Source organism: Solanum pennellii, chromosome 7 (genome assembly GCF_001406875.1).
Source record: "Solanum pennellii chromosome 7, SPENNV200".
In the NCBI taxonomy this organism is placed as follows: Eukaryota; Viridiplantae; Streptophyta; class Magnoliopsida; order Solanales; family Solanaceae; genus Solanum; species Solanum pennellii.
The window spans coordinates 4,129,127-4,153,377 of NC_028643.1; the positions used below are offsets into that span (position 1 = coordinate 4,129,127).

At 31.8% G+C, this 24,251-nt stretch overlaps 3 protein-coding genes across 9 annotated transcripts; 2 read left to right on the top strand and 1 right to left on the bottom strand.

The window, feature by feature from the left end:
• Positions 1-3,318: 3,318 nt before the first annotated feature.
• On the top strand, positions 3,319-4,128 carry LOC107025394 (kirola-like). Its single transcript, XM_015226185.2, has 2 exons — positions 3,319-3,550; positions 3,666-4,128. The coding sequence occupies exons 1-2, from the start codon at positions 3,364-3,366 to the stop codon at positions 3,953-3,955; spliced, it is 477 nt and encodes a 158-aa protein (XP_015081671.1). The 5' UTR covers positions 3,319-3,363; the 3' UTR covers positions 3,956-4,128.
• A 5,715-nt stretch (positions 4,129-9,843) lies between these two features.
• On the top strand, positions 9,844-12,423 carry LOC107026469 (nascent polypeptide-associated complex subunit beta-like). Its single transcript, XM_015227442.2, has 6 exons — positions 9,844-9,936; positions 10,801-10,868; positions 11,400-11,548; positions 11,639-11,695; positions 11,953-11,991; positions 12,080-12,423. Exons 2-6 carry the CDS (start codon positions 10,801-10,803, stop codon positions 12,241-12,243), a joined length of 477 nt encoding a protein of 158 aa, XP_015082928.1. The 5' UTR covers positions 9,844-9,936; the 3' UTR covers positions 12,244-12,423.
• A 594-nt stretch (positions 12,424-13,017) lies between these two features.
• On the bottom strand, positions 13,018-23,464 carry LOC107024377 (pathogenesis-related homeodomain protein). Of its 7 annotated transcripts, none has more exons than XM_027918158.1 (12): positions 23,240-23,464; positions 22,202-22,295; positions 21,510-22,024; positions 17,440-17,605; positions 17,095-17,218; positions 16,832-16,944; positions 16,366-16,725; positions 16,045-16,281; positions 15,863-15,952; positions 14,980-15,030; positions 14,500-14,721; positions 13,018-13,593 (listed from the first exon to the last, which is right to left on the bottom strand). In XM_027918158.1, the coding sequence occupies exons 3-12, from the start codon at positions 21,992-21,994 to the stop codon at positions 13,321-13,323; spliced, it is 2,121 nt and encodes a 706-aa protein (XP_027773959.1). In that variant the 5' UTR covers positions 21,995-22,024; positions 22,202-22,295; positions 23,240-23,464; the 3' UTR covers positions 13,018-13,320. The 7 variants fall into 7 exon arrangements, with proteins under 7 accessions (XP_027773959.1, XP_015080836.1, XP_015080838.1 ...); XM_015225350.2 differs by having other exon boundaries at positions 22,202-22,298; XM_015225352.2 differs by lacking the exon at positions 23,240-23,464 and adding an exon at positions 23,078-23,233.
• Between the last annotated feature and the right edge of the window lie 787 nt (positions 23,465-24,251).

Below are 24,251 nucleotides of genomic sequence, written 5' to 3' on the forward strand. Positions count from 1 at the left end.
ATATATATATATATATTTTAGTGGTAATTTGCACTCTTTGTATATGTCCCTAAAGTCTTTAGTGACATTGCATCTGATGACACTTAACTAATGTCGGTGAAAAATTTACACTCTTTATTAAGGTATTTATACATTACCGCTAAAAGTTGTTCTAGTTATAGTAAATGTCCCAATTTTCTTTTTTTTTATTTTTGTACAGAAACAAAAAATAAATTACTTTCTTCAAACAAAATTGTTGATGCTTGAAACAATTTTGTCTTTCTCCATACTACTATAACTCTATAGACAATGAGGAACTACTAAATTCAATCACTTGTCGTTACTTTTTGAGTTATTTGTCGAGGTAAATTTAGTTTTAAATTTTTTTCTTTTCATTTACCCTTTTTATTTTATTTCTCATACTTTTACGCTAGAAATGAAAGAACAAATATTTAAATAATGATAACCAAATATATCTATAAGAGAGATATTTAAAATTTAAAATTTGTTGTTGAATCAAATAAGCAAAAGAATCATGTTTGAGAAAGATAAACTATACCCTAAACTTTGCTAGAAGGAATGTCATATTCAAAATCAATGATTTCGTTTTCATTAAATGAAAATGATATTATGTGAGTCATTTTCATAAAGGTAAAAATACATTTGAGCAACTTTTATAATAAAGAATAATTAGCTTTAAATCATAAAATAAAGGGGTATATCAAATAATTTTTCTATTACTCCTTCTGTACATATTTACTTATCCAATATACTATAATTAGAGTTGTCCTACTTTACATATTCGATTTGAAAAACTAACAAAAAATTTATCAATTTATGTTTATTTTGTTATTGTTATTAAATATTATTTATTTTTTAATATTTAAATAATTTATAATTAATAAAAATATTTATGGAGTATTCCTTAAAAAATATATCAAGAAAAAAATAAATTAAAATAAGTACCCTAGCCACAAGTCATCCCCATATTTTACCACATACGTGGGTTCGGTCCTTCAAGGCATGTTAGAGCTCTCTTCAACCTGCTCATGGCTAAATAAACATGGGGTATTATAATGAATGCACTACACCTACAAAGATGACATTTATGGGACTACTAATCGGTAGGTGGGAGGTGGGGCTTAAATTCCCATGGGAAAAAGGACAAATATATTTTTGAACTATCGCAAATAGTATGCAGATATCCTTCGTCGTACTTTAGGGGCATTGTTGCCCCTGTCATCAAATAATTAGAGCATATATGCCTTTCACTTTAACAAGATACTAAATAGGGACAAGTGGCTCAATCTTATCTGTCGATCCAATGTCGAATCGGTGGATAAGATTATGACATGTATATGTCTGTTAGTATAAAGGATATATATGCTCTAGTTTTTGGATGACAGGGGCACCAACGTCCTTAAAGTATGACGAATGGTATCTGCATACCATTTACAATAGTTTGGGAGTATATGTGTCCTTTTTCCCAATTTCCATATATGGAATTCATCCCTATTTATATGATTGTATGTTTAGGTATCGGTCCGAATTCAATATATGTTATTTTATTTGTTTTAATTTATATAACATAAATAAAATTTAAAGAGTTAATTAACTTTAATACAAGTATTTTTTAGAAATATTTCAAGTTACTTTTTTTTGTAATTCAAATGCTTTTTATGTTATTTTTAAATAATATATATTATTTTTTTGGTTACAATTTATGTAGCACTACTAAAATTCTTATATAACATTTAAATATTTTGTGCTTCAGTAATGATAGTTTTTTATGTAATTTTCAAATATTATATGTCATTTTTATTTATTTCAATTTTTATTGTATTAATAGCATTTCGAGAATCAATCAAAAAATTATATACTTATTGAAAAATTATTTTAAGTTGCTAATTATTATTATTATTATTATTTTTTATTTAATTTTTAAATATATATATGTTGTTAATTATCGTAATTTATTGTAACTTTAATGTATTTTTTAAATATATAGTGTTTTGTTAAGAGTTGTGCGCTTGTAGCCTCTTATTAGATACTAAAATAGGCAAGTACCCCGCTAAAGTATTATCGAAATTTCAAAGACATACCTTAACTATTCTAGGTCCTATTACCCCCTTTTAACTTCTTTTTTTTGTAATTTTGTGCACCTTTTTGGGTTACGTGACATCCAAATATCTCCCACACACCACAATTGCGTGGAGTCATTGATTGTGCCACATAAGACTTTCAATGTGTTTTTAAGTTGTTAATTAATTATGATTTATAATATTTTTTACGTAATTTTTAAATACACAACAGAAAATTTTAAATTGTTAATACCCTTGGGGGTGGCCCAGTGGTTTGAGCTTGGGACTTCCATGTTGGAGGTCTCAAGTTCAAAAACCCTTGCCAGCGAAAGCAAGGGGTTTGCCTTCTGGATCGAGCTCGTCGCACCAGGCTTGCCTAGTGCGGGTTACCTCTCCTATGTGGTTTGCGAGCTATTGCATAGGAGCAGGATTTTACCCTGTGCGTACCCAAAAAGGATCGCGACTGCGGGTTTCCATTGTTGTCAAATTTTTTTAAAAAAAAATTGTTAATTATTGTAATTTGTAACACTTTCAATATGTGTTTTTAAAAAAAATATATAACAAATTAAGAAAATGAAGACAAATAAATTTAAAAAAAAAAATAAATTGTCCCAAACTAACTATCACTTTATAAATTAAAAATTGAAGTTAATAATTATTTTAATTATACCCTTTAGCATTAAAGAAAATTATTCTTTTTTAGCACTGGTCATCTTTCAATTATAAGAAGTAGAAATAAGTTAATAAATACTCCTCGTAAGTTGTATTTGTTATAGATTTATATATATATTAATGGACGCGAAAAACAAGAGTAGAAACTATGCCTAACAAATTAATAAGAGGTAGTTAAGGTGAAGCAAGATCCGTTTTCGTCGTTGTGCCTGCTTATTTTTATTTTAATTTTTTTTAAAAAAAATTCCTTACAAAGAATTTTTTTTCTTTTTTTAGAAAAATTAAGTAATTATGATAGTGGTATTTTTAAATTTTTTTTGAATGTATATGATATATTGTAGAATAAAAATGTCAACAAGATTTAAAATTTATCAATACTATTAATAACATTTATCAAGAATTTATTTTATATTTGATGAAATAATTTTCTTCTACACAAATATATATCTCATTTTAAATTTAAAAATTTAAATTACTCTAAAAAAATTATGAATCCATAAAGAAGTAGGTTGGCATAAATGGACCTTATCTCTTTGTCATTAAAATAATGATAACTCAACTCTATAAATAGCTTAGAATGATGTAACTCTTCTATATTTTCTCTACTAGTAAGCAATTCTCTTGAAAAAGCATGGGTCTAAAGTCCAAATTGAGTGCCCAAATAGAAGTGAAGGCTAAGAATGATGTGTTTCATGATGCCTTTAGGCACAAACCACATCATATCTCTACCATGACTCCTGTTCACGTACAGGGTTGTGACTGTCTTGAAGGGGACTTTGGAACCGTTGGCTCTAAAATTTGTTGGAAGTATACCCATGGTAAGCCCTATTTTGTTAAAATTATTAAAAATTTACTGATAAGTTTAAGATGTTTCGTTGATATATTAAGCCTATACTTAATGTACTATACGTAACGAAATTTTGTGCTATCTAGATGGGAAAGAGAAGTTTTCGAAGCAGATAATTGAATCTATAGATGAAGAGAAAAAGATAATATCATTCAAGGAATTTGAAGGAGATATAGTGAATGAATATGATAATTGGAAGGTAAGTCTCCATGTTGATGAAGAAGGTGAAAAAGATTTAGTGAGTTGGACTATGGAATATGAAAGGCCAAATGAGAATGTCCCTGAGCTAACTAATTTGCTTCAATTTTTCATTGATATGACCAAATCTATTGATGATCACCATGTATGTAACAAGCCAATTGATAATACAAAATAAGAAGTACATGAGTTTGTGCTTTAATTAAATAAACACTTGACATTATATTATATTATTATATATAATATATAATATATAATATATAATATGAGAGAAATGTCAAGAAATTTGTATTTTTCTTTTTCTTTTCTAAGTTATAATAATAATAAAGATATTTAAGTTTTTTTTCTATATGCTCTCACTCTACTTACAGAAATTTCAATTTTGAATTGGTTACTTTGTGAATATTTTTTGGTAGTCTGATGAAGTAGAGAAGTCATGACAAAATATAAATTTTTTTTGGTTATTTGATGATATAATTGTATTTGCTAATATACTTGAAACAATTGATTTGCATAATAATTGAATATAACAGTTATTGATATAGTTGTATTTATTGATACAAATCAATTGTATTTTCTATACAATTATCGATTAGATATACAAATCAAGTGTATCTCTTTCCTAGAACGCGCTCGTATCTTCAATTTTGCTCAATTCTCTCTTTTTTGTAATATGTAGCTATGAATCTTAATTAAACAAACTATAGTTTAATAAACTTGAATATATTTCTAATCTTAATTATTTTTTAAAAATTTCTACATAATAAATTGGTCGGTCAATAACTGGCCTAAACTCAAATTGGGCCAATTTTGCTTTCATGGACCAGGTTTGTCCTCTACTTACAACATTGTTTTTGAGATACATTTCCTCCACCCTTTTGTACTGGTGGGAGTGTTTCACCATTAATTAGAGGTTTTAGGTTTGAGTTTCTGATATGGAGAAAATTCTATTGGGGCACCACCCCCGAATGAATTCTTTAGAGCGCGATTCGAATTTAGTCAGAACTCTAATGTAGGCTTCGAACACCGAATAAAAAAACTAAAAAAAAACAACACAAAAAACTCAAGACATAAGATATCATGTAAAATATAGTTCTAGAGGACAAAAAGAAAAATTATAGTTGTAATTGATTGTTGGTGTATTATACAACGAATATAATAAATTACAGTTGAAATAAAATGAAAAAAAATGTATAAACAAATCTTTAGGTTGAGGCATGAAAATATCGCTTTCTTTACGGAGATCTTCAAGTCCACTGCGGCATAATCTACATCGATCCAGCAGTAATATTCTTGACTTGTCTCGAGGATACAACAACCTAACAACATGTACAACTCAAGTAACTCCGGATTAGTTGAAGAGTCCAAAACTCCACAGAAACAACATTCTCCTTCAACATATAATACTCTATTCTGTACATAATGAATATGGTTAAAGACTTAGAATATTATTCTCTGTCTCAACTCTCTCTTTCACTACTACACTAATCTCAATATTAACATAATAAAATACTACTCATTTTTCACTCTATATTTACTTGTACTTCTCTTGTTTTTTCTTCTCTCCAACACAAAGGAAGACCACGCTATTTATAGTTGATGAATTCTTCCTTGCAATGAATAGGAAGATAGTGGGTAGTAAATTTGTCAAATGGATGATTCAAATGTTACATAAATTACAAGAAATAAATATAGAATAATGAATGAAATAAAGAGTTGGTGGTTACATAAATTACTAAAAACTAATGATCATTTTCTTCCACATGAGAGTAAAGAGGCACGTTCATCAATAGACATAACATGATATATAATATATTTTTATTAGTACTAAACTATCACACTTAACATTGATTATTTGGGAGGACTCTATAATTTCTTGAATATTTAGAATAGAGTTAATCGTTATAAAGATCTATCATATTATACTAAAAGTGGGAAGCTCCATAGTTGAAAGTTGAATTACAAAAATATCCCTAATCATATTTAAAATAACCACTTTGTCCTGATCATTTAACTAATGTATCAAACTTTTCCTATTACATCATTTATATCTTTTGTCTTTTAAACTTCAATCAGTTATATAATCAATATTTTTTTCATATTCTTTGCACTTTATAAAGTTATCATCCTATCAAATTTCTTTATCATTCTATTCTTACTCCTATTCTGTTAGACTACACAAAAGCTATTATTATCGCCCTCTTATTTGTTGAGTTTACCCTACCATAAGGTAATACTAATTTTTTTTCCTTTGAACAAGCCCAATTTCTGTTTACTGCTTAAATTTGACTTGTGTTTATGCAATAATGTGTATAGATAATATTTTTTATTTTATTTATTTCACACACTCTGTATTTTTAGTTTGCTCCAAAAAGTATCACTTTGGGAGTAGCTATTGAACCAAATTCATAAGTATGGAGTATATATTTCATGAGTCTGATTTTAAATCTAACTTTATTGGTTTCATTTAGTGTCATTTTTGTATGCTTTTGTGGCCTCTCAATTCTTATTTAGTATGTATATTTATTTTTAAAACATTATTAGTATCATGCATAAAGTTGCTATCTTCGTGAAGAAATAGAATAACTTCCAAGCATGTATCTCATTTTGTTACATGACAGATAAATAATATTACATTACAAATATATGTTGCATTTGAATCTACTTTTTTCAACTAAATGACTGTTCAATTGCTAAATAGAGTATTATATACTTCATTTTAGGAAGTCTATATTAATATATTAGGATGAGACACGTGTCCAGAAATTAATTATACAAAAATTGAGAAGAATCTAAGTCAAAAGTTGAATTACAAAAATATCTCTTGACTATTAATTTATTATCTTGAAATTATTTAAAATAATTTTTTTATTAATATTTATTTTGGAATTCATGAATTTTGACTCTTCGTATTATGATAATAACACTCCTATATCTAACTAGACTTACAATCCAGTACTCATTATTAAATTGTAAGTTATTATTAACAAGAAAACAAAAAAAATTCACAATCTTTACAACTTTCACATACTAATAGAGATGATTTTTCTTATTGATAGTTGCTACAAATTTCTTAATAATTAGTCATAATGATTTTTCATTACACATTTAATATACATTTTTTTTACATATTTTATCCTTAGATTTTTACTCATACATTACATTTAAATGTATAAATTATTTAATTAATTAAATAGTAAATAGTAAATAAAAAATCGTCATATTAATACACATAAATTTATTATCACTAATTTTTCATTGTAAATCTATACAACTCCCTGATTATATTTGTTATGGTTTTTACTCCTATCTCTCAACATAATCTCAAATGGATTAATTTTATATTCATGACAACTCTGCGTTCCTCAATACTATCATATCAATACTGACATTTGACACAATAATGTACTCTCTTCTCTCTTCTCTCGTCTCTTTTTATTTGTTTAGTTTAATATTTATGTTTCTTGTTTGTTGTTATGTAAAAGTTTTATAATGTTGTGTTGTTATTATTATTGAGAATTTACCATGGTTTGTTGCTATATATACATTAGCCTAGCATGTGGTATTTTAGTATCCTCTTTGAATATTGAATTTGTGCAATAGTTATTTATTTTTATTTATTCACTTTTAATCAATTTAATCAAACATATATTCTTTTCTTAAAAAGATATATGTAGTTCCTATCTGAAAAGGATGACTTTTTTTAAGTAAATTACATAGAATCAAAGGGGATAAAATATGTAATTTGCAATATAAAATTTATATGAAGTATTTTTGAATAAACGTGCAACGCACATTCCCAGATCTAGTTAGTACATATGTGTAAACAATGTATTAGTATAAGAAGAAATATACCAAGTTAATTTGATAGTCAAGTAATTAATTAAGTATTGTCATTACCCTCCTCTAATGAATTGTTTATCTAAGCACACATTTAACCTCTGTTCAACTTTGGTTTTTCCTAGGCATCATCAATGTGGAAATTAGCCACTTAAAATGTTTTTAAACGCTCGTTCGTTCTATGAGTAAAAGTTAGAATTTATGTTTAAAGGATAACATATTTAAGTTCTAATTATTGGTCAATTGAGTAGGTTTATTATCTTGATATGTCATGAATATTCATTTTATGCGCAAATTTTAGAACTTTCTAGGTCGATGACTATTTTGAATTAATCTGTTAAGCGGAGCCAAAAAATTTAGAAACACCTCTTATAAAAGTCATTTTTAATTAATTTGTTTTGCTCTATATTTTTCTTTCATCATGTAACTATGCATCAAAGCTATTAGAAACATTAACACAAGTATACCAGTCCACATCGAATATATTTTAAAAAATCAATTAACGATTATATGTATATTTAATATGTATGTAATTTATCTATATTATATAAATAACGTATAATTGTGTATATATGGTATATAACAATATAAAATAAATGTATATATATATATATCAATATACATTGTTATAGTAATAATTATATATTTTTATATAATGTATATGGTAATTGGTATGCATCTATATTGTATACTTCAGTCTCTTCTCTTCTTCTTCTTTGTAGTTCCATGTTTTGGTAATAACTTTTTTTATTTAACAAAAGAATAACTCATATCTAATGCGTAAGAAATCAAAAGAGAAAAAAAAAGGGTTATATTTCATATTTTTTATCCTATTTGAATTGTCCAAAGGAAAAATTGATCCCTTGTTTTGGGCCTCAAAATATAACGATGAGGAATTTTTTTAGCCAAAAATGTAATAGATGGTAAAGTTTATCTATTTTGAATAATTAAAGGGTATTGTTTATTTTTTTTTCTAATTAAAATAAATTTATTCATGCATAAACGAATATTTTCGTAAAAGTATAGTTACCTAATTGACATTGCAAAAATATAGCCCAAAATTTACATTACAAATCTTTAGCCCATAACACAATTTAGTATAAGATAATATACATCCAATATACAATAATATACAAATTGTTAGCCTATAACACAATTTTGTACACAATAAATACAACCGACATACAACAATATGCAAACCTTTCAAAAAAAATTTTTTTACAGAATTGTTTAAAAACTTTAGTATACAATATTTATACACCAACATATAATATTATACAAAATTATAGGAGATATTTATACACACATATACAGTTTTATACACTATTATACAAAATGAATTTTCATCAATCCTTGCCAGTTGCTACCTTTAAATGGCCATATGAAATCTTCTGAATATTTGTAGTGAGATATATGTAGTGATGGTGGCCTCTCATTCTCAAATAGGTGAGATATCATGAATGATTGATTTGTGAAACTTTTGAAAATGACTAACACTTTACTCATGAGATTTCGCTATAGTAATTGTGCTTGTAATTTGGATTTTTTTTAGAGTTAGAATGAAATTTTGAGACAATTTTTGATGCATTTGACTCGTCTCATAAAAGTCTACCATTTGACTTTGAATTTGATTTTTGTAAGTCAAGATTGCTTCTGCTCCACGAATAGAGGACTGTGTTGGTTGTAAGAGATGTGAATTTGCCTGTCCAACCTATTTCCTGAGTGTTCGAGTTGGTTGTGACCCTATGATAGTCTTCTCGGACCGTTAAATTTCTCATTTTGATCAATGAACATGAGTCAATTGCTTATTTTTTCTATGTTGGACAAATGTATACTTTTTAAAGCTAATAACTTTCAAAGGTTATTTTAAGTCATTTACACATTGAATTTGTAAAATGACAAATATTGATAATCATCTATTTTTAATAAGAACGACATATAAATAAAAATGAACGGTATTTTTTATTATACATATATTATGTATAAAAATTGTTGGTTTAGTCTACCTATCTTCCAAAAGAATCAAACCAAATCACCTTTTTAATAATCAAAACAAATGAAAGCCTTTGTCGATTTGATTCAATTTGATTCGATTTTTTATTATAAATATTGAAGTAGAAAAAAAAATAAAAAATATAAAAAAGGGATACATATGTCTTTATATAGAAGTGATAAGGGTATAAATGGAAATAAAAAAGTTTTCACATTTATATAGTAGGATATAAAGTTATCGGCACCCAAAACAAACCCTCCTCGTCTTTCATTCTTTTTTCCATCTTCTCTGCGGCTAGGGTTTTAGCTCAGTCTTCTCTTCACAAGGTTAGCATCTTTACGCCTCACCACCCACCCACCCCCTTAATCTCTTTAATGGGTGTCTAATTTTATGCTTTTCTTGGGTTTTTCTTTCCCACTGTGTTTGTACATGACTATGATGAATTCTGTGTGTTACTGTATACTTTTTGTTTGGATAGTGTTAATGAATGTTAAGTTTGTGTTTGAATTGTTGAGGGGGTTTGGATGAAATGATGGTATTGATTGGATTCGAGTTTTTGTTTTTCTGGATCTTAATCTGGTGAAAAGAGGAAAAAGGTGCTAGCTTTTTTACTGTGTACGAGATGTCTGTATGGTACAATGGGGTTTTTGATTTTTTGAAGGATGAAGCTTCTGATTTACAATGTGGATTTTGTAGTAGTTTTGAATGGAATTTATATATTTCGGAACTACATAGAAGGGTAGTAGAGGCCAATTTATTAATGTCCCCTTTTTTTACTTCATTTTGTAAGTTAAGCATTTAAGTGGTTCTGTTTTGTCTTAGTTTAGTCTACAGAGAGGCTTAGTTCTTTTGTTAGTTTTTTTTTTTTTTTCATGTGTATATCAATGACCAATTAATAGTTCAGAAAACTGGTTTACTCCAAAAAATAGAGGTGTTGTTCTTAGTTTTGTGTATGTTAAGTTGGTACCTGCAGTTAGCTGTATCATTCTTGTGTGCTTGTGTTTAAAGCTTTTATATATAGAGGGATTTTTGTTTAGCTTGTGAATTTTGTAGATGTGGTTTAGTGTAGTTTATGGTCATGGAGGTTGTTACAGAAGTTTGGTGAGTGTAGTATGGTTGCAATAATCATGCCAGTTTCTTGTTACTTGTCTATGGAGAAATATTGACTTTTGGTGTTTTTTCTATGACAGATGAATGTAGAAAAGTTGCAAAAGATGGCCGGTTCGGTCAGAACCGGTGGAAAGGGTACCATGAGAAGGTCTGTTTAGTTTTCTGTGAATGTTACCACATGGAAGTAGTTTGTGTTAATATATTGAGAAAGAATGTGGGTGTTTGTTGCTAACTTAAAAGATTACAGTTACTTGAAAGAGCCAGTTTGGCCATGAAAATACTCCTTTTTTTCTAAATAAAGCCAACTTCATTTCTAAAATAGTCTTTGGTTACAAAATTTCCAGTCCCAACTAGGAATTCTATTCCAAGTTTGAAGAAGGTCTCCAAATCTTTTTTCCTACTCCCTTCATAAATTCCAAGTAAATTGCTTTATTCGCTCCTGTGCAAAAAGTACAACCAAACAAAACTCCATGTCAACCCAATTTCGTTAAGTACAAATAAAATGAAAAATATTTGAACTCTATGACCAAACACCTTAAGTTTGTAATGACTAACTTGTGTTTGTCCAAGCGTCAAAACTTGAGTGAGGAATGTAGAGAAGGTACACGAGAAGTGTATTGATAAGGGGTATCTTATTTTTCTCATTCATGTTTGCTGAATGAGTGCGCTGCTTCTGCAGAAAGAAGAAGGCCGTACACAAGACAACTACAACTGACGACAAAAGACTACAGAGCACCTTGAAAAGAATAGGTGTCAATGCCATTCCTGCCATTGAAGAAGTCAACATTTTCAAGGAGGATGTTGTTATCCAATTCGTTAACCCCAAAGGTATAAATATAATCTATATTTCACTTGGTTCTAGTCATCTCTTGTTTTATGACCATTCTTAATAACCTTTTGTTTTTGGATTCTGTTCAGTTCAAGCATCAATTGCTGCAAACACATGGGTTGTTAGTGGTACTCCCCAGACAAAGAGTATGTGTTCACACTTCCCTCCTGCCTTGCTTTAATTGGTAGCTGGTACTGTTTGAATGCAACCAGAACATAAACTTTATAACTATGTCTTTGAACAAATTATACATTAAGACTAGCATTCTTTCTGTTGGTTCTCCAACACATGAGTCCTACGTTGTTAGTGGAGGAGTTGAGCTCCTACTATTTTAACTCGTTCTCATCATGTCTTGGCCATGTGCATAGGAATGTCTAAGTTTAATATTTCTTTCCTCATGCAGAATTGCAGGATATTCTTCCTCAGATCATTCACCAGTTGGGTATGTGTCATTTTCTAGTCCCAAAAGTCATGATAAAAGCTTGAACAATCAAACATGTGTTTTGACTGTTGAAAAATGCAATTTTCAGGCCCTGATAATTTGGAGAATTTGAAGAAGTTGGCCGAGCAGTTCCAGAAGCAGGCACCTGGTGCTGCCGATGCAGCTGCAGCACAGGAAGACGATGATGATGTACCAGAACTTGTGGCTGGTGAAACTTTTGAAGCTGCTGCCGAGGAGAACCACACTTCTTGAAGTTTTTGTTGAATTCCCTTACTTTCCAATGTTCTGAAATCAGATTTTACCTTAGCTTTTGAGTGTTCTATTTCATGTCTATTGTGACCACATCTCAAAAGAATTCTTAAATGCTTTTAATAGTAAGCTATTTTCCCCTTCAAAGACTTATCTTCTATTTTAGCAATGCCTATTCTTCAATGTCATGGTATTTGTTATTCTATACAAGTTCGTCTATATAGTAAGTATACGTGATTACATAGTTCTCCTTTCGACACTTCTGCTTTTTGCTGATGTGCTTACCTGTATCTGAGCTTAGCAACTAAGAGGCTAAACAGTAAAAATTCTGAGATTGCTTTGTAGGTAACTCAACCAGTGATTAGTCCATTTATTTCGTTTTGTTTTCCACCCGGTGTCTGGTATTTGCTTTGGCCTCGATTGTTAAGAATGGTGGTTGGTTACCACATCCCTACCGCAGCCTATAGCTCGATAACATGTTGCAGTTACCTATTTTCTCTGAATTTGGGTTTTGGTTTTGCAAGACATGCTGAGGAAATTCTGGGATTTTAGGTGCAAGTTTTATAACCAACCAATGTTTGTTTTTCAAAGAAATCTGTTGATCACACTAACTTACCTGTTTGTACTTCTTTAGATAATGAATTATCAAGAAAAAAGAAAGCTAAGCTTTTTCCAGTAAATAGGGCAAGATTTGGAAGTTAATGATAAAGTATGTTTGTTACATATAATCTGTTTGCTCAATGCTTAATTCACAGCAACGATTTTGACGATTGACAGTATTATCAATTAGTGTCCTTTAGCAGATGACATTCAAAATTATGAATACTGCAAGATATTCATGTAGACACATTTTGGGATTGTGCCAATTAACATAAGTGAAACTGATCTATTGTACAATCTTTTACATTCTATTTAGTTGCAAGTCCTTAAAGAAAGATGGAAAACTATACATGTATAACATGAAAAGAAGAATTTTGCTTCTGTATATGCCTCATTCAACCTCCTTGTTTGTCTTTGTTGATTTGTGAAAAATGGAGGAACACAACTTTAGGAAGAAAAAAAAAAGGTTGAAGTGATTAGTCACCTTTTCTCCTGCAACTGTGCAACAGGTACAAAGACAATCAATGATTCGTCTAAACTAGAAGTGTCCGCTCTTCTACATCTGTGATTTGGAAACCTTCGTAAAATGTCCTGGAGTCTTGCTATTTTGTCCTTGATTCTACATAGCTCCTGCATCTCAGCTTCAGCTTCTTGTATCTTTTCCCTCTCCTTGGAAATTAGTTTTCTCCTTTGCTTTTTTGCTCTGTCTCGCAGTAGTTTCAGGCTCACGTCATCACCAGATTCTACAAGTGTCTGCTTGTGGAAAGAAGAAACTTTAGAACACAAATATAACATACATCCATCTTTCAATTAGACTTTCTAAGTGAATAATGACTAAGCGCCCGCTTGGATCGGCTTACTCGAGGTGCTGTTTAACCAAAATAGTTTTAAAGCAGTTTTGTAGTGTTTGAGTAAACTAAAAAAGTGCTTATAAGCCAAAATAACAAAAATAAGCCAAAAGTCATTCATTAGTTAGAATTTCTGACTTGGACTTATAAGTCATACGTTAATCCAAACAGGCTCTAAGACCAAAATACATCCATCTTTCAACTAAAATGAGCACTGAATACGGGAGATTCTATCCATTTGAAGTTTCTCAAGGAAAAACTGAACTAACTCGGAAATTTTAACTTGAAATGTGAAATCGTAAGCAAATTAATCCAAAAATTCAGCCAGGTTTTAAATATACTGTGTTTGACATAGCATAGATTGAGTAAAACAAGAGAGTTTCCATGATTTCATTGATAAATTGGGTAACTGGAAGCATCGGCAGGTGCTAATCACGGGTCAGCTTTAGGATAATAGCAACAATAGCGACATTCCCTATCCCTGCAGGCTAAATTAAGATATTTCTTTATATTTTAAGAATCTGCAGCACATATCACTACAGACTTGGTATAAATCCTCTCACCGACAAATCTATATCTTCTAAGTTCTAACCGAGACGATGAGCTATTTCGCCCCTTCTTTTTTGTGTTTGTTACTTACCTTTTTCTTTTTCTGATAGTTAAAAACTAAAACCCACATAATAAGCATTTTCACATAGAGAAAGCAATCCCGAGTCAAAAAGTAGAGCGTCAAACACAATATTTTCTTTATATACATAAATGTAGAAGAGCAAATAGAACTGCACATAAATTCTCAGCTAATTAAACGTACCTCTACTCTATCTGTTGATGTTATTACTGCTTTTTTTTCATGCTTTTTCTTGGAAGGACGGATAACCAAGTTGGATGTTTCTTCATTAGGTGCCTGGGCTGCATTTTCTTCTGCATCACTTGACGAAATATGATCTGCTGGTTCACCCTTCACAGTCTCGGGTGTACATCCTACTGCTGTTGTAGGACTAGTAGCTTGACACGGTTTTGTGCCCTCAACCTGCTGATACCCATGAATATAAGAACTTAGAATTAAAATATCCAGCTCCAGGCCAAATGTTATACAGCCCCTGAAATTCAGGGGTTAGTGAAATTGCCACCACATAAAGAAAAAAGAGAGAAGTACAAAAAGAACGGATAATATGATAATGGCAAGCTAATGTAATCATCACCATAATCATGATAAGATAAAATGGCAGGTAACAAGGTTCAGAGGAACTTAAGCGGTGAAGGACACCAATAATCTTAGCTCAATCCTTACCTTTCTAGCTTTAAGGGCCGTATACCGTGCATTCTTGAACCATTTGTTCACCTAAAATAGCATGTAACAGACAAATAAGCAAATGAAAACAATATATAAAGCAAACAGATTAACATAGCTTCCAGCCTTCCACCAACCTATGCGTCACAGGCATCTCAAGAGACTAGGTATTCGGTATGAAAGAAAATATTTTCCACAGAAAAAGTAAGTGGATTTCTTACTTATTTTCCGGTGTTTGGTAAGTAAGCAGAAAATATAATCCCGAAAGCATTTCATATTAGTCTAAGCAAACATTATCGGAGTGGGATGGAGAGGGTAGGACTGGGTGATGGTGGGGATGGGAGATACAGGTGGGTGGAAGTGGGTTGTGTTGGAGAGTTATGAAACAATTAATGTGGAATTTCACTTATGAAACTTGTTTTCCCTACTTTTAATATTTAAGTCATTTTTCTGATTTTTAAGGAACTTGTTTTCCTAGAGAAAATATTTCCCAAAATTTTTAATCAACCAAACATGGAAAAATTGTGAAACATTTTCTTCCATACCAAACACGCATTAAGGTTTAGGCTTCAGAACATCATTATTTATAACTAAAATAAAATAAATCATCATGCAGCCACCTCTCCCAATCCTCTTCTCCGTTACTTTCCCCTTTTATCTGAACAAAAACATGTAATTATCCTAAAAGCATACAATTCCTAACCAAAACATATACAGTTGTTACTAGAGTAACACTTTAAACTTTGTGGACTATTGACCAATTATGGTGCCAATTTCTAACAGAGCTGACTATACACTCTGTTAGCTCAAATAATCACGGAAGACTGCAGTTACAGGATCTAAACTTTCTAGGTGTCTATTGGCATATCACAATTATCATTACCTTCTCATATTCAATACCCAGCTTCTTGGAGAGGTTCTCCCGCACTTCTCTAGATGGAAGCTCATTCTCAGCAAATACACGGCGAAGTTCCTGGTAAAGATCAGAAATATTAAGCAGTAAGAATACTGTAAAAGATGCTTCCTTTTTGATGTAACAATGAATACTGCAAAGAAGCATATTACCTCAACTGCATCAGGAGGAATCCTGAATATTTCTCTCTTGGCTGGTCTACCAAAAGACTCTTTTTCCACTTCATTCACTTTTTTTTCTGGACAACTTCTTTCACTTTCAAAAAGGGTTATAAGGGTGCTAGCAGCATCTGATTCAGGCTCCTTCCGTCTACGCTTTCTTTTACCTGGACCCCAATCTTCGTCTTCACTATTTTGCTCGATCACGGGAGCATGCTTTCCAAACATTTCCTGTGCCACATAAGAGCATCATTGATTTCTAGTTAGCAGTATCCGGTAGAAAACCAGAAAACTTATGGATATTAACGTACTCACATCATTTAACTTAATATAGTCAACAGCTTTTCTCTGTCTGGGGCCAGATAGAACTTCGAAGTCAGTTGTCTCCTCATTATCTGACCCAGCAATCTGTTCAGACAAATAATCTTTTCCACCGCTGCCATCTTCTGGCTTTCCTGTTAAAGCTAACAATTCATCCTCAAGTGATCCTAACATGCTTCCACTGCTTGCTTCACTGGAAGAACCACTCTCAAAGCTATCAGTACTACTGTGACTATTAGCAACTTTTTCGGGATCATAGTCATCATCTTCGGAGTCATCAGATGGCCAGTCTTGTTCGGGGCATAACAATGACTCCTCACCTTCAGGCAGAAGAGCCTCTTCCTTGAAAATATTCTGTATTAATCAAATAGATATGTCATCATTAATTACCAATCAATAGATAATTCATGGATCGGTGAAACAATGATTTTAAGGAGAGTACAACAGTAGATTACTCAACCTCCCAGTTACTATCCATAGCAAAGTGGGTGCCAATATGAGCATTTGTTGCTTCTATTATTTCCATCTTACACTTGCAAAATTTGCAAAACCAGCCTTCATCATCTGGCGGTACTGCAAATTATCATTTCTTTTGGAATAAGTTTTCATAAATAAAATATGAGCCAGCAGTCATTTAGCTAAGCAAAAGTTATGAATTTCAGACGTAAAGTTCTGCCCTCCATAAACAGTGGAAGAAATAGAAGTATATCCAAACTAACTTACTATTATCTGTTGACAGTGGAGGATCAAGACATTCTTGATGGAAGGCGCAGTTGCATGTACCATCACAAAGTATGATATCATTGTCAGGAAAAGCTTCTTGCAATTTGCATTTGGCACAGATAATCTGAAAATGGAACAAGAAACTTTGAACTCCGCATCCGAGTTTGATTATCTGTCTATTGATGCAGACTTTTTCCTATTTCAGCTTTGATGCTGCTATAACTTTTAAGGGGGTAGGGAAATAAAGTGCAATAAAAATAAAAGAGAATCAGCCATCATGGTACTGCATGACATGCAATTGTTAACAATGTATAAGACAGAAAACACTTTGTGAAGGATGCTTACATGTTCATGATGGACAGATCCGTCTGGAGAAATAGCAGAATCATCGATCTGCCCAGCAGAGCTAAGCAAATCCAGACGGTGAACTATCTCCCTTATTCCAAGCTTGCAGTTTAATATCTGCTTCTTCGCTCTTTGTAGTTCTCTTTCTGGCCTAATTTTTTCTCGACTGCATAAGACGAAAGATGTCACATGAGCAGCTCGCTTGAAAGGATAAAGTTACACTAGCATTTACATATTGGGGTTTGTCTAAATAGGCCAAAGCTTGTAAATGCTCCTTTCCTTTGTGCTGATTCTACTGTTAAGGGTTTAATTTTAGGGTAGCCAGGCAGTCCACAATATTTGGATTGCAGGACAGCAAATGAGGGGCGTCAAAATTGTAACCATACTTCTAAGCATAAATACATCTCTTGGACTGAAAATGAATTGTATCATGCCTTTTCTTGTCATATAAAAAATCATTGTGGAACTCAGATCCACATAAGTGAGAGTGTCTACTACTCTTCTTATTATTACTTGAGTAATCAATCTAGTATTCCCTGTCTGTTCCAATTTTATATTTGATGCATCAAGTCTCTTATTTCTCAGACAACATTGATAAATTAACTCATACTTTTTTTCTTCTCAGATTTTGCTTTTGCTTATTTCAAGATTACAAACTTATTGTATTTTTAAACATCAACATCACCCTCAGCAATTAAGAATAAAATAATTCACTATTAGCAATGTCATTAATTGATTATACAATGTTCAAGACTCATTTAGCCAGAACAACACCATTCCTAGGTGGAAACTCGAATAGAGAGAGGAGCTATAATTAGCAATGATCTGTAAATATATGGCTGATATGGCACTTGAGATTAACTCAAAAAGCTAACTCATGAGGGGAGAATTGTCCAAGTCCATATAAGCAAATCACAAATCCATTCCCCAACCAATGTGGGACTCTAGCCCAACAGCCCCCTTCACGCACAAACCCAACGGGAGCCCAAACAGGATGGACCTGGAATTGATACCATGCAAAGATAGGACACCTGGGCCTAACACAACCCTAAAGCTAACTCATAAGGGGAGGATTGTCCAAGCCCATATAAGCAAACCACCAGTACATTCTCAACCAATGTGGGACCTAATCCAACTCTAACATAATCAAATCTGACAAAGGTGATGGCTGCATACATGAAGGATAACTCTTAGTTAATTAGACCCTAACCTCTTTAGAATGGTGGAAGCAGTGGTGGAGCTACCCTTGTCAAGGGCTGTAATTTACACCCTCTCGTTGGAAATTACATTTGGCAGATAAGTAATTTTTTTAGTATATATACTATATGTTGAATACCTTTGGCTTCTTCTGTGTATTACTTATTTATATTTGACTCTCCTTCGTGAAAATCCCAACTCCACCACAAGGTGGAAGATTTTGAGGTGATGATTGCATATTGTATTTCGGAGACTGGATGGAATTTTTAGTTCAGAAGCAATCGGTCTGATTGGGAATTGGATGAGGTAGATGAATTTATTCAGAAAATGAACTCAGTAATTCTGGACAAAAACAAAGATTCCGTACAGTGGTTAGCCTGAAAAGATGGGGCCTATACTGTTAAATCCTTTTGTAAGATGAGTTAATCCTGAAATGAACTCAGTAATCCTATTGGTTAAGACTTACAGGTAGTTATATTCATAATTTGTATTACTGGAAAAAAAGTAAGTATTGCTTTAATTTGAGTGATATGCTGGACTTGTTAGCTTCTTTGAATTTATAATGTAAAAAAATAAATCCAGCTCTGCTTTATTTGCTGCAGTACCGTGTTGGTACTGTGTTATCAATAAATTCTTACCTTATAAGAAAAGGCACAGATAAAATGTAACTTCAGAATAAGTGACACAAGATAGTTTTCCATATCATGCGTAGATCTCTAAACCAAAAGGTGTCTCAAAATACATAAATCTCTCAAAAGCTACGAGAACTTAGTGAACAACCGAACAAAATGGAAGAAATGAATTTATGAAGGACATACCAATTAGCTAGGATTAAGATTTTAGCTGTTGTTGATACATTTACATAAGGTAAAGCGCTAACAGGGAGTATCTTCAGTTGGGTTGGAGATTTATATGTAGAGTGTAAAAATAAGTGTGAGATTATGAGAATCTCCACTGCATGAGACTACCTGTGTATGTTGTTGTTTTTTGTTAATCCTGAATCTATGGTTCTACATGCCCCTAATTTTGAGATAGAAGCATACTTCTTGTTTTACTGAAGCAAGATTCCCTTTATAGTAATTCTCATTTGCTAATGGGCATCAATAATTCCAAGCATTAAAGAGACTAGGAAGGCTTGAGTTTATTGCATGTGTCACTTGTTGGTCATGAAACCCTACAATTCAAGAACCCATAGTAATTATTTCTGAAAGCAAGTACTCCCAACTGATTTCCCAAAGTAAATACCATGACGATGTAAGAGACCATAAAATTACATGGAAGGCAATAACCTTTATAGTCGTATCGAGTGCTACCATAGTGTTTTTCTTCTTCTGTCACTTTAATTCTTTTTGGATAAGTAACATTATCTACTTCTTTTAAACAAAATCTGTTAACATTTTTCCTCGTAGTTATTACAATATCGTGCAACTCAAAGCTCAAACATGACAGTCTTTCACTCTATTTGAGCTAACTTTATATCAGAAATCAAAGGTTGCTCCAACTTCCTTTTCCAGTTTTATATCAAAATAGTACATGATTTCAACTCTAAATAATTAAAACCCTACATACATCGAACCATGGCATTCCATTGAAGCAGAGCAAACACCATGAGTTATATGAACATGTGAAGACCCTCGTTGACAATGAACTCAAACTTACTTTCTGCTAGATCTCTTTCTAAAAGCAATAGTGATATGCATAATAACTTTATACCCTTCAGAATAGCAGTTTGGCAACTGGTTGAAGCAACCTAAGTTGCTCGGACTCAGTGCGGGTGTCCGACACGGGTGCAGATCTAGAGGTCGGACCCTCTATGATCTAAATTTTAAGATTTGGGGATACGGATCCATGTATGGATACGGGTGCGGTGATTCAGCTAAAAAAATTTAAATATCTAAAAGTAGAGTTATAAAACCTAAAATTATGAGATGTGAAGTGGAAAACTTAAGGAGAAAATTTTGATAGAGAGGAGAATCCTGGAAGGAGATAAAAGAAAAGGGAGTGACAGTAGAAATTTATACATTCAAGGTACTCCATTTTCTTTAATTCCACCTTAGTTCTTGTTTTGATTACAAAAAATCATTGAATCTATCCATAATTTCTCCCTCGAATTTGGTCAAAGTACTCAAAACCCCTTGACTGGGTCGCGTACGGATTCCACACCCACATCATGTCGACGCGGGCGTGCACCAAGAGTGAAGTAAAGGAACGTTGCATGTCTTTATTGCCAAATATTCAAATTCCTCAATTTCCCATTCTTTTAGAGTAGAAGTAAGTTTCAGAAATAACCTAGAAAGGCTTATCAGATCAGAGCATTCAACTAAAAGCTTAGAGCGAGAGGTTGAAACTGTTTAGTTAATGGTTAACAAGGAAACAACTCCCCCAGGTAGGGGGTAAGGTCTCCATACACCCTACCCTCCCCAGATCCCACCTAGTGGAATTACATTGGGTATGATGTTGTTGTTGCTGTTGGTTAACAAGGAAACAACTCCCTCTTTTAGTTAATAGTTAACAAGGAAACAACTTCCTCTTTTAGTTAATAGTTAACAAGGAAACAACTCCCTCTTATAGTTAATAGTTAACAAGGAAACAACTCCCTCTTTTAGTTAATAGTTAACAAGGAAACAACTCCTTTTAGTAAATAGTTAAAAAGGAAACAACTCCATCTTTTAAGTTAATAGTTAACAAGGAAACAGCTCCATCAAACATGCATATTCGTCACACTTACAACCATGTGGACACAAACATTTTACTTGGGACAATCTATTTCTTTAGTTTCCTACCATTTGAGGACCAAACAGTTACAATACTCAGTATCAAGTCTCTAGGAAAGAAAAATACATTTATGTAGATAAGAGGGATAAGGTACACACCTCTGACCTTTCCAGCCTTCTGCAGAATAAGCATCAATAAGGTTCTGCTCTAGCTTCATCTTGATCAAGAGGTATCTCGTCCTCCTTTGTAAGCGTGAAACATCATCTGGATCTGCGTTATGTTTTCTTCTCCTCCTTTTTCTTCTTCTCTTTAACTTTTCAGACCCAGTATCCGGGTTATCATGTTTTAAGTTGTCCTTTGAGTTGCATGCTTGAAGCTTCTCTGCTTCGCAGCTCAATACGGACTGCTTCTTTGATGATTTAGCTTGTTTCAGAATTTCATTCTTAAGTATATTTTCCCCAGAACAGCACTTCACCTTACCATCACCAGCAACTCTTCTCTCTGACGAAGATGCATGAGTAGACCTTCCATGAGATTTTGATTTCAGCCTAGATCTCTTCTTTTCTAATCTTCTCAGCACATTTTTTACTTGTGATGAGCTCGCAACTACTTTATGCATATCTTTATCTGTTTTTCCAGGCATCGTAGCTTCAATTGCGTTACATTAAAAGTCCTGCAAAGACAAGACAATCAATGATCAAATAACCTCTAAGACAACATGAGAACAGCAGATGAGGAGAGGTCTTTTTCTTTTTATAAATGAGAAAAATGTCAAATCTTTGTCAAGCCAAAAATACAAAAGTTGCACTTCTAGTTTCAATGTTACTTGTAGACTGTAGTAAATACATACCACAACAGATATTCGCTGAAAAGAGGAAGAAGAAAAACTGCCAAGTAACTCTTAGTTCACTAGGAAGCACAAGTGCAATATATGTGAATCTCTTCTGCTACAGACAAGAAATTTCATAATTGTCAACTTTACTCGACTGAAGCAACTGTAATGAAGCAGAACATCTGAGCAAATAACAAGATATATGAAAACCTAGCTAATGACGAAAGACAAATTATGCTTAACTCAATAAGAAAGAAAAGAAGCAACTTTTTTGAAATAAAAGATACTTGCTACAACAACAACTTACCCCCCATCCACAAAGTGGGGTCTAGAGCCAGTTAAGTGTACACAGACCTTAGAGAGGTTGTTTCCTATAGACCCACGACTCAAGGAATAAAAGATACTTCCTTTTAGAGCAAAACTAGTTTACCCTTGGATCAGTATGGATTTTGAGATGGCAGAGAATTGTGCTGAAACTTATGAGACAATTTAACATGTCACTGGAAAAAGACAGTTCCAATAGATATTTGGGGGAAAAAAGTTGAAAATGGGTATTGGCTTTCATCAAATACAATCATCAATCTAATGTAGCTAACTCCTAAACAAGATCCAATCTTTCACTCAACTCTTCCCCAATCTTCAAGTCATTACAAACTGGGATGTCAATCCCAAATTAAAGCTCAATGCATTCAAGAACCACAAAAAACATTCACAGTACTAATCCATTTATCACTCATTCTGATAACAAAAGATTGAATTTCCAAATACCCAAAAACAAAAAAGACTTAAAACAAACACAAACATAGATATACACATAAACAAAAAGACTTCAAATTTCAATCTTTGATCAGCCAGTTGATAACCCCAATTAGGCACATTCAAGAAAACACTTACATTATTGATCCAAGTAGCACTTTAGTCCAAGATTGAAATTTGACAAACACCCAGAAAAGACTTATCCATGAATTCTCAGAAAAACCAAAAAAGATTTAAACTTTAACACAATTAATCAAATGGGTATTCCTTAAAAAGGGAAAAAAACCAAAAGGGGCTAACCTTAAAGTGAAGGAGAAATAGAAAGATCGCCCAAGTATCTCATTGGTATTTTTGAATGCAGAAATTTCACTTTCCTTGTTCTTGGAAAATTTATAGATTAAGGAAGTACTTAATAGTTAAATTCTTAAAATTATTCAATCATAAATGAATCATGGGAATAAAATTACTTCATTTATTGTACAAAAATATTAGTAAGAGTATTCATAACTTGCAGTTTCTGTTTGTTTCTTTTCTTTAAATTGCTTCTAAATATTGACTATCTTCCTTGTTTTTGTTTTTGTTTTTGTTTTTGTTTTTCACCAAATTTATATTACAAAATATCTAATTAAATCAAGTTCATAGTCACAGTTAATTGGAGTTCTTTTTTTTTAAAAAAAAATTGTCATTCAGTATTCGTTATCTATTTTGAAGTCTGATTAAATTTAAATTTCTGTCGAAAAGTGTCACATTGAGAAGGGAATAAAATACTCTGTTAAGAATATGACCCGATTGAAGATGAATATGTAGTTATCACTCGACCACAATCATTATTGATAGTTAATTGAGTTTTATAATATGAACGGATACAATAGTCGTGCAAGTACAAATCAAATATATGTTATTTTATTTATCTCAATTTTTATGACACAAATGTAATTGTGGAGAGTCAACACAATTTATATATGATTCTTAAATATTTTAAGTTGTTAATTATTATGATTTAAAGTAATTTTTAGATATATGTTATTTCCTTTGTCTCAATATATGTGACATAATGTAAAGTTTTTGAGAATGAACCAAATTTTTAATATTTTTATTAAAAAGAAATTAAATCGTTAATTGTTGTAATTTATAGTACTTTGAATGTAATTTTCAAATAATATATGTTACTTCATTTGTTTTTAAATCAAGTCAACTTTATTATTTTTAGAGAAAATACATCAAATTCCTCCTGGACTTGGCACGAAAACTCGCTTTAGTACTTATACTACTCGGGTGTTTATATACCCCCTTAACATGTTTGATGTGAATT

What these genes read in the sequence shown, in the direction of transcription:
- LOC107025394 (XM_015226185.2), top strand. Translation starts at nt 3,364, where the DNA reads ATGGGTCTAAAGTCCAAATTGAGTGCCCAAATAGAAGTGAAGGCTAAG. An exon ending in TTGTTGGAAGTATACCCATG is followed by an intron (nt 3,551 to 3,665) that starts GTAAGCCCTATT and finishes TGTGCTATCTAG; the next exon opens with ATGGGAAAGAGAAGTTTTCG.
- LOC107026469 (XM_015227442.2), top strand. Translation starts at nt 10,801, where the DNA reads ATGAATGTAGAAAAGTTGCAAAAGATGGCCGGTTCGGTCAGAACCGGT. An exon ending in CCAATTCGTTAACCCCAAAG is followed by an intron (nt 11,549 to 11,638) that starts GTATAAATATAA and finishes GATTCTGTTCAG; the next exon opens with TTCAAGCATCAATTGCTGCA. An exon ending in TCAGATCATTCACCAGTTGG is followed by an intron (nt 11,992 to 12,079) that starts GTATGTGTCATT and finishes TGCAATTTTCAG; the next exon opens with GCCCTGATAATTTGGAGAAT.
- LOC107024377 (XM_015225349.2), bottom strand. Translation starts at nt 21,994, where the DNA reads ATGCCTGGAAAAACAGATAAAGATATGCATAAAGTAGTTGCGAGCTCA. An exon ending in GATCTGTCCATCATGAACAT is followed by an intron (nt 17,219 to 17,439) that starts GTAAGCATCCTT and finishes TTCCATTTTCAG; the next exon opens with ATTATCTGTGCCAAATGCAA. An exon ending in CGGCCCTTAAAGCTAGAAAG is followed by an intron (nt 14,722 to 14,979) that starts GTAAGGATTGAG and finishes CATGGGTATCAG; the next exon opens with CAGGTTGAGGGCACAAAACC.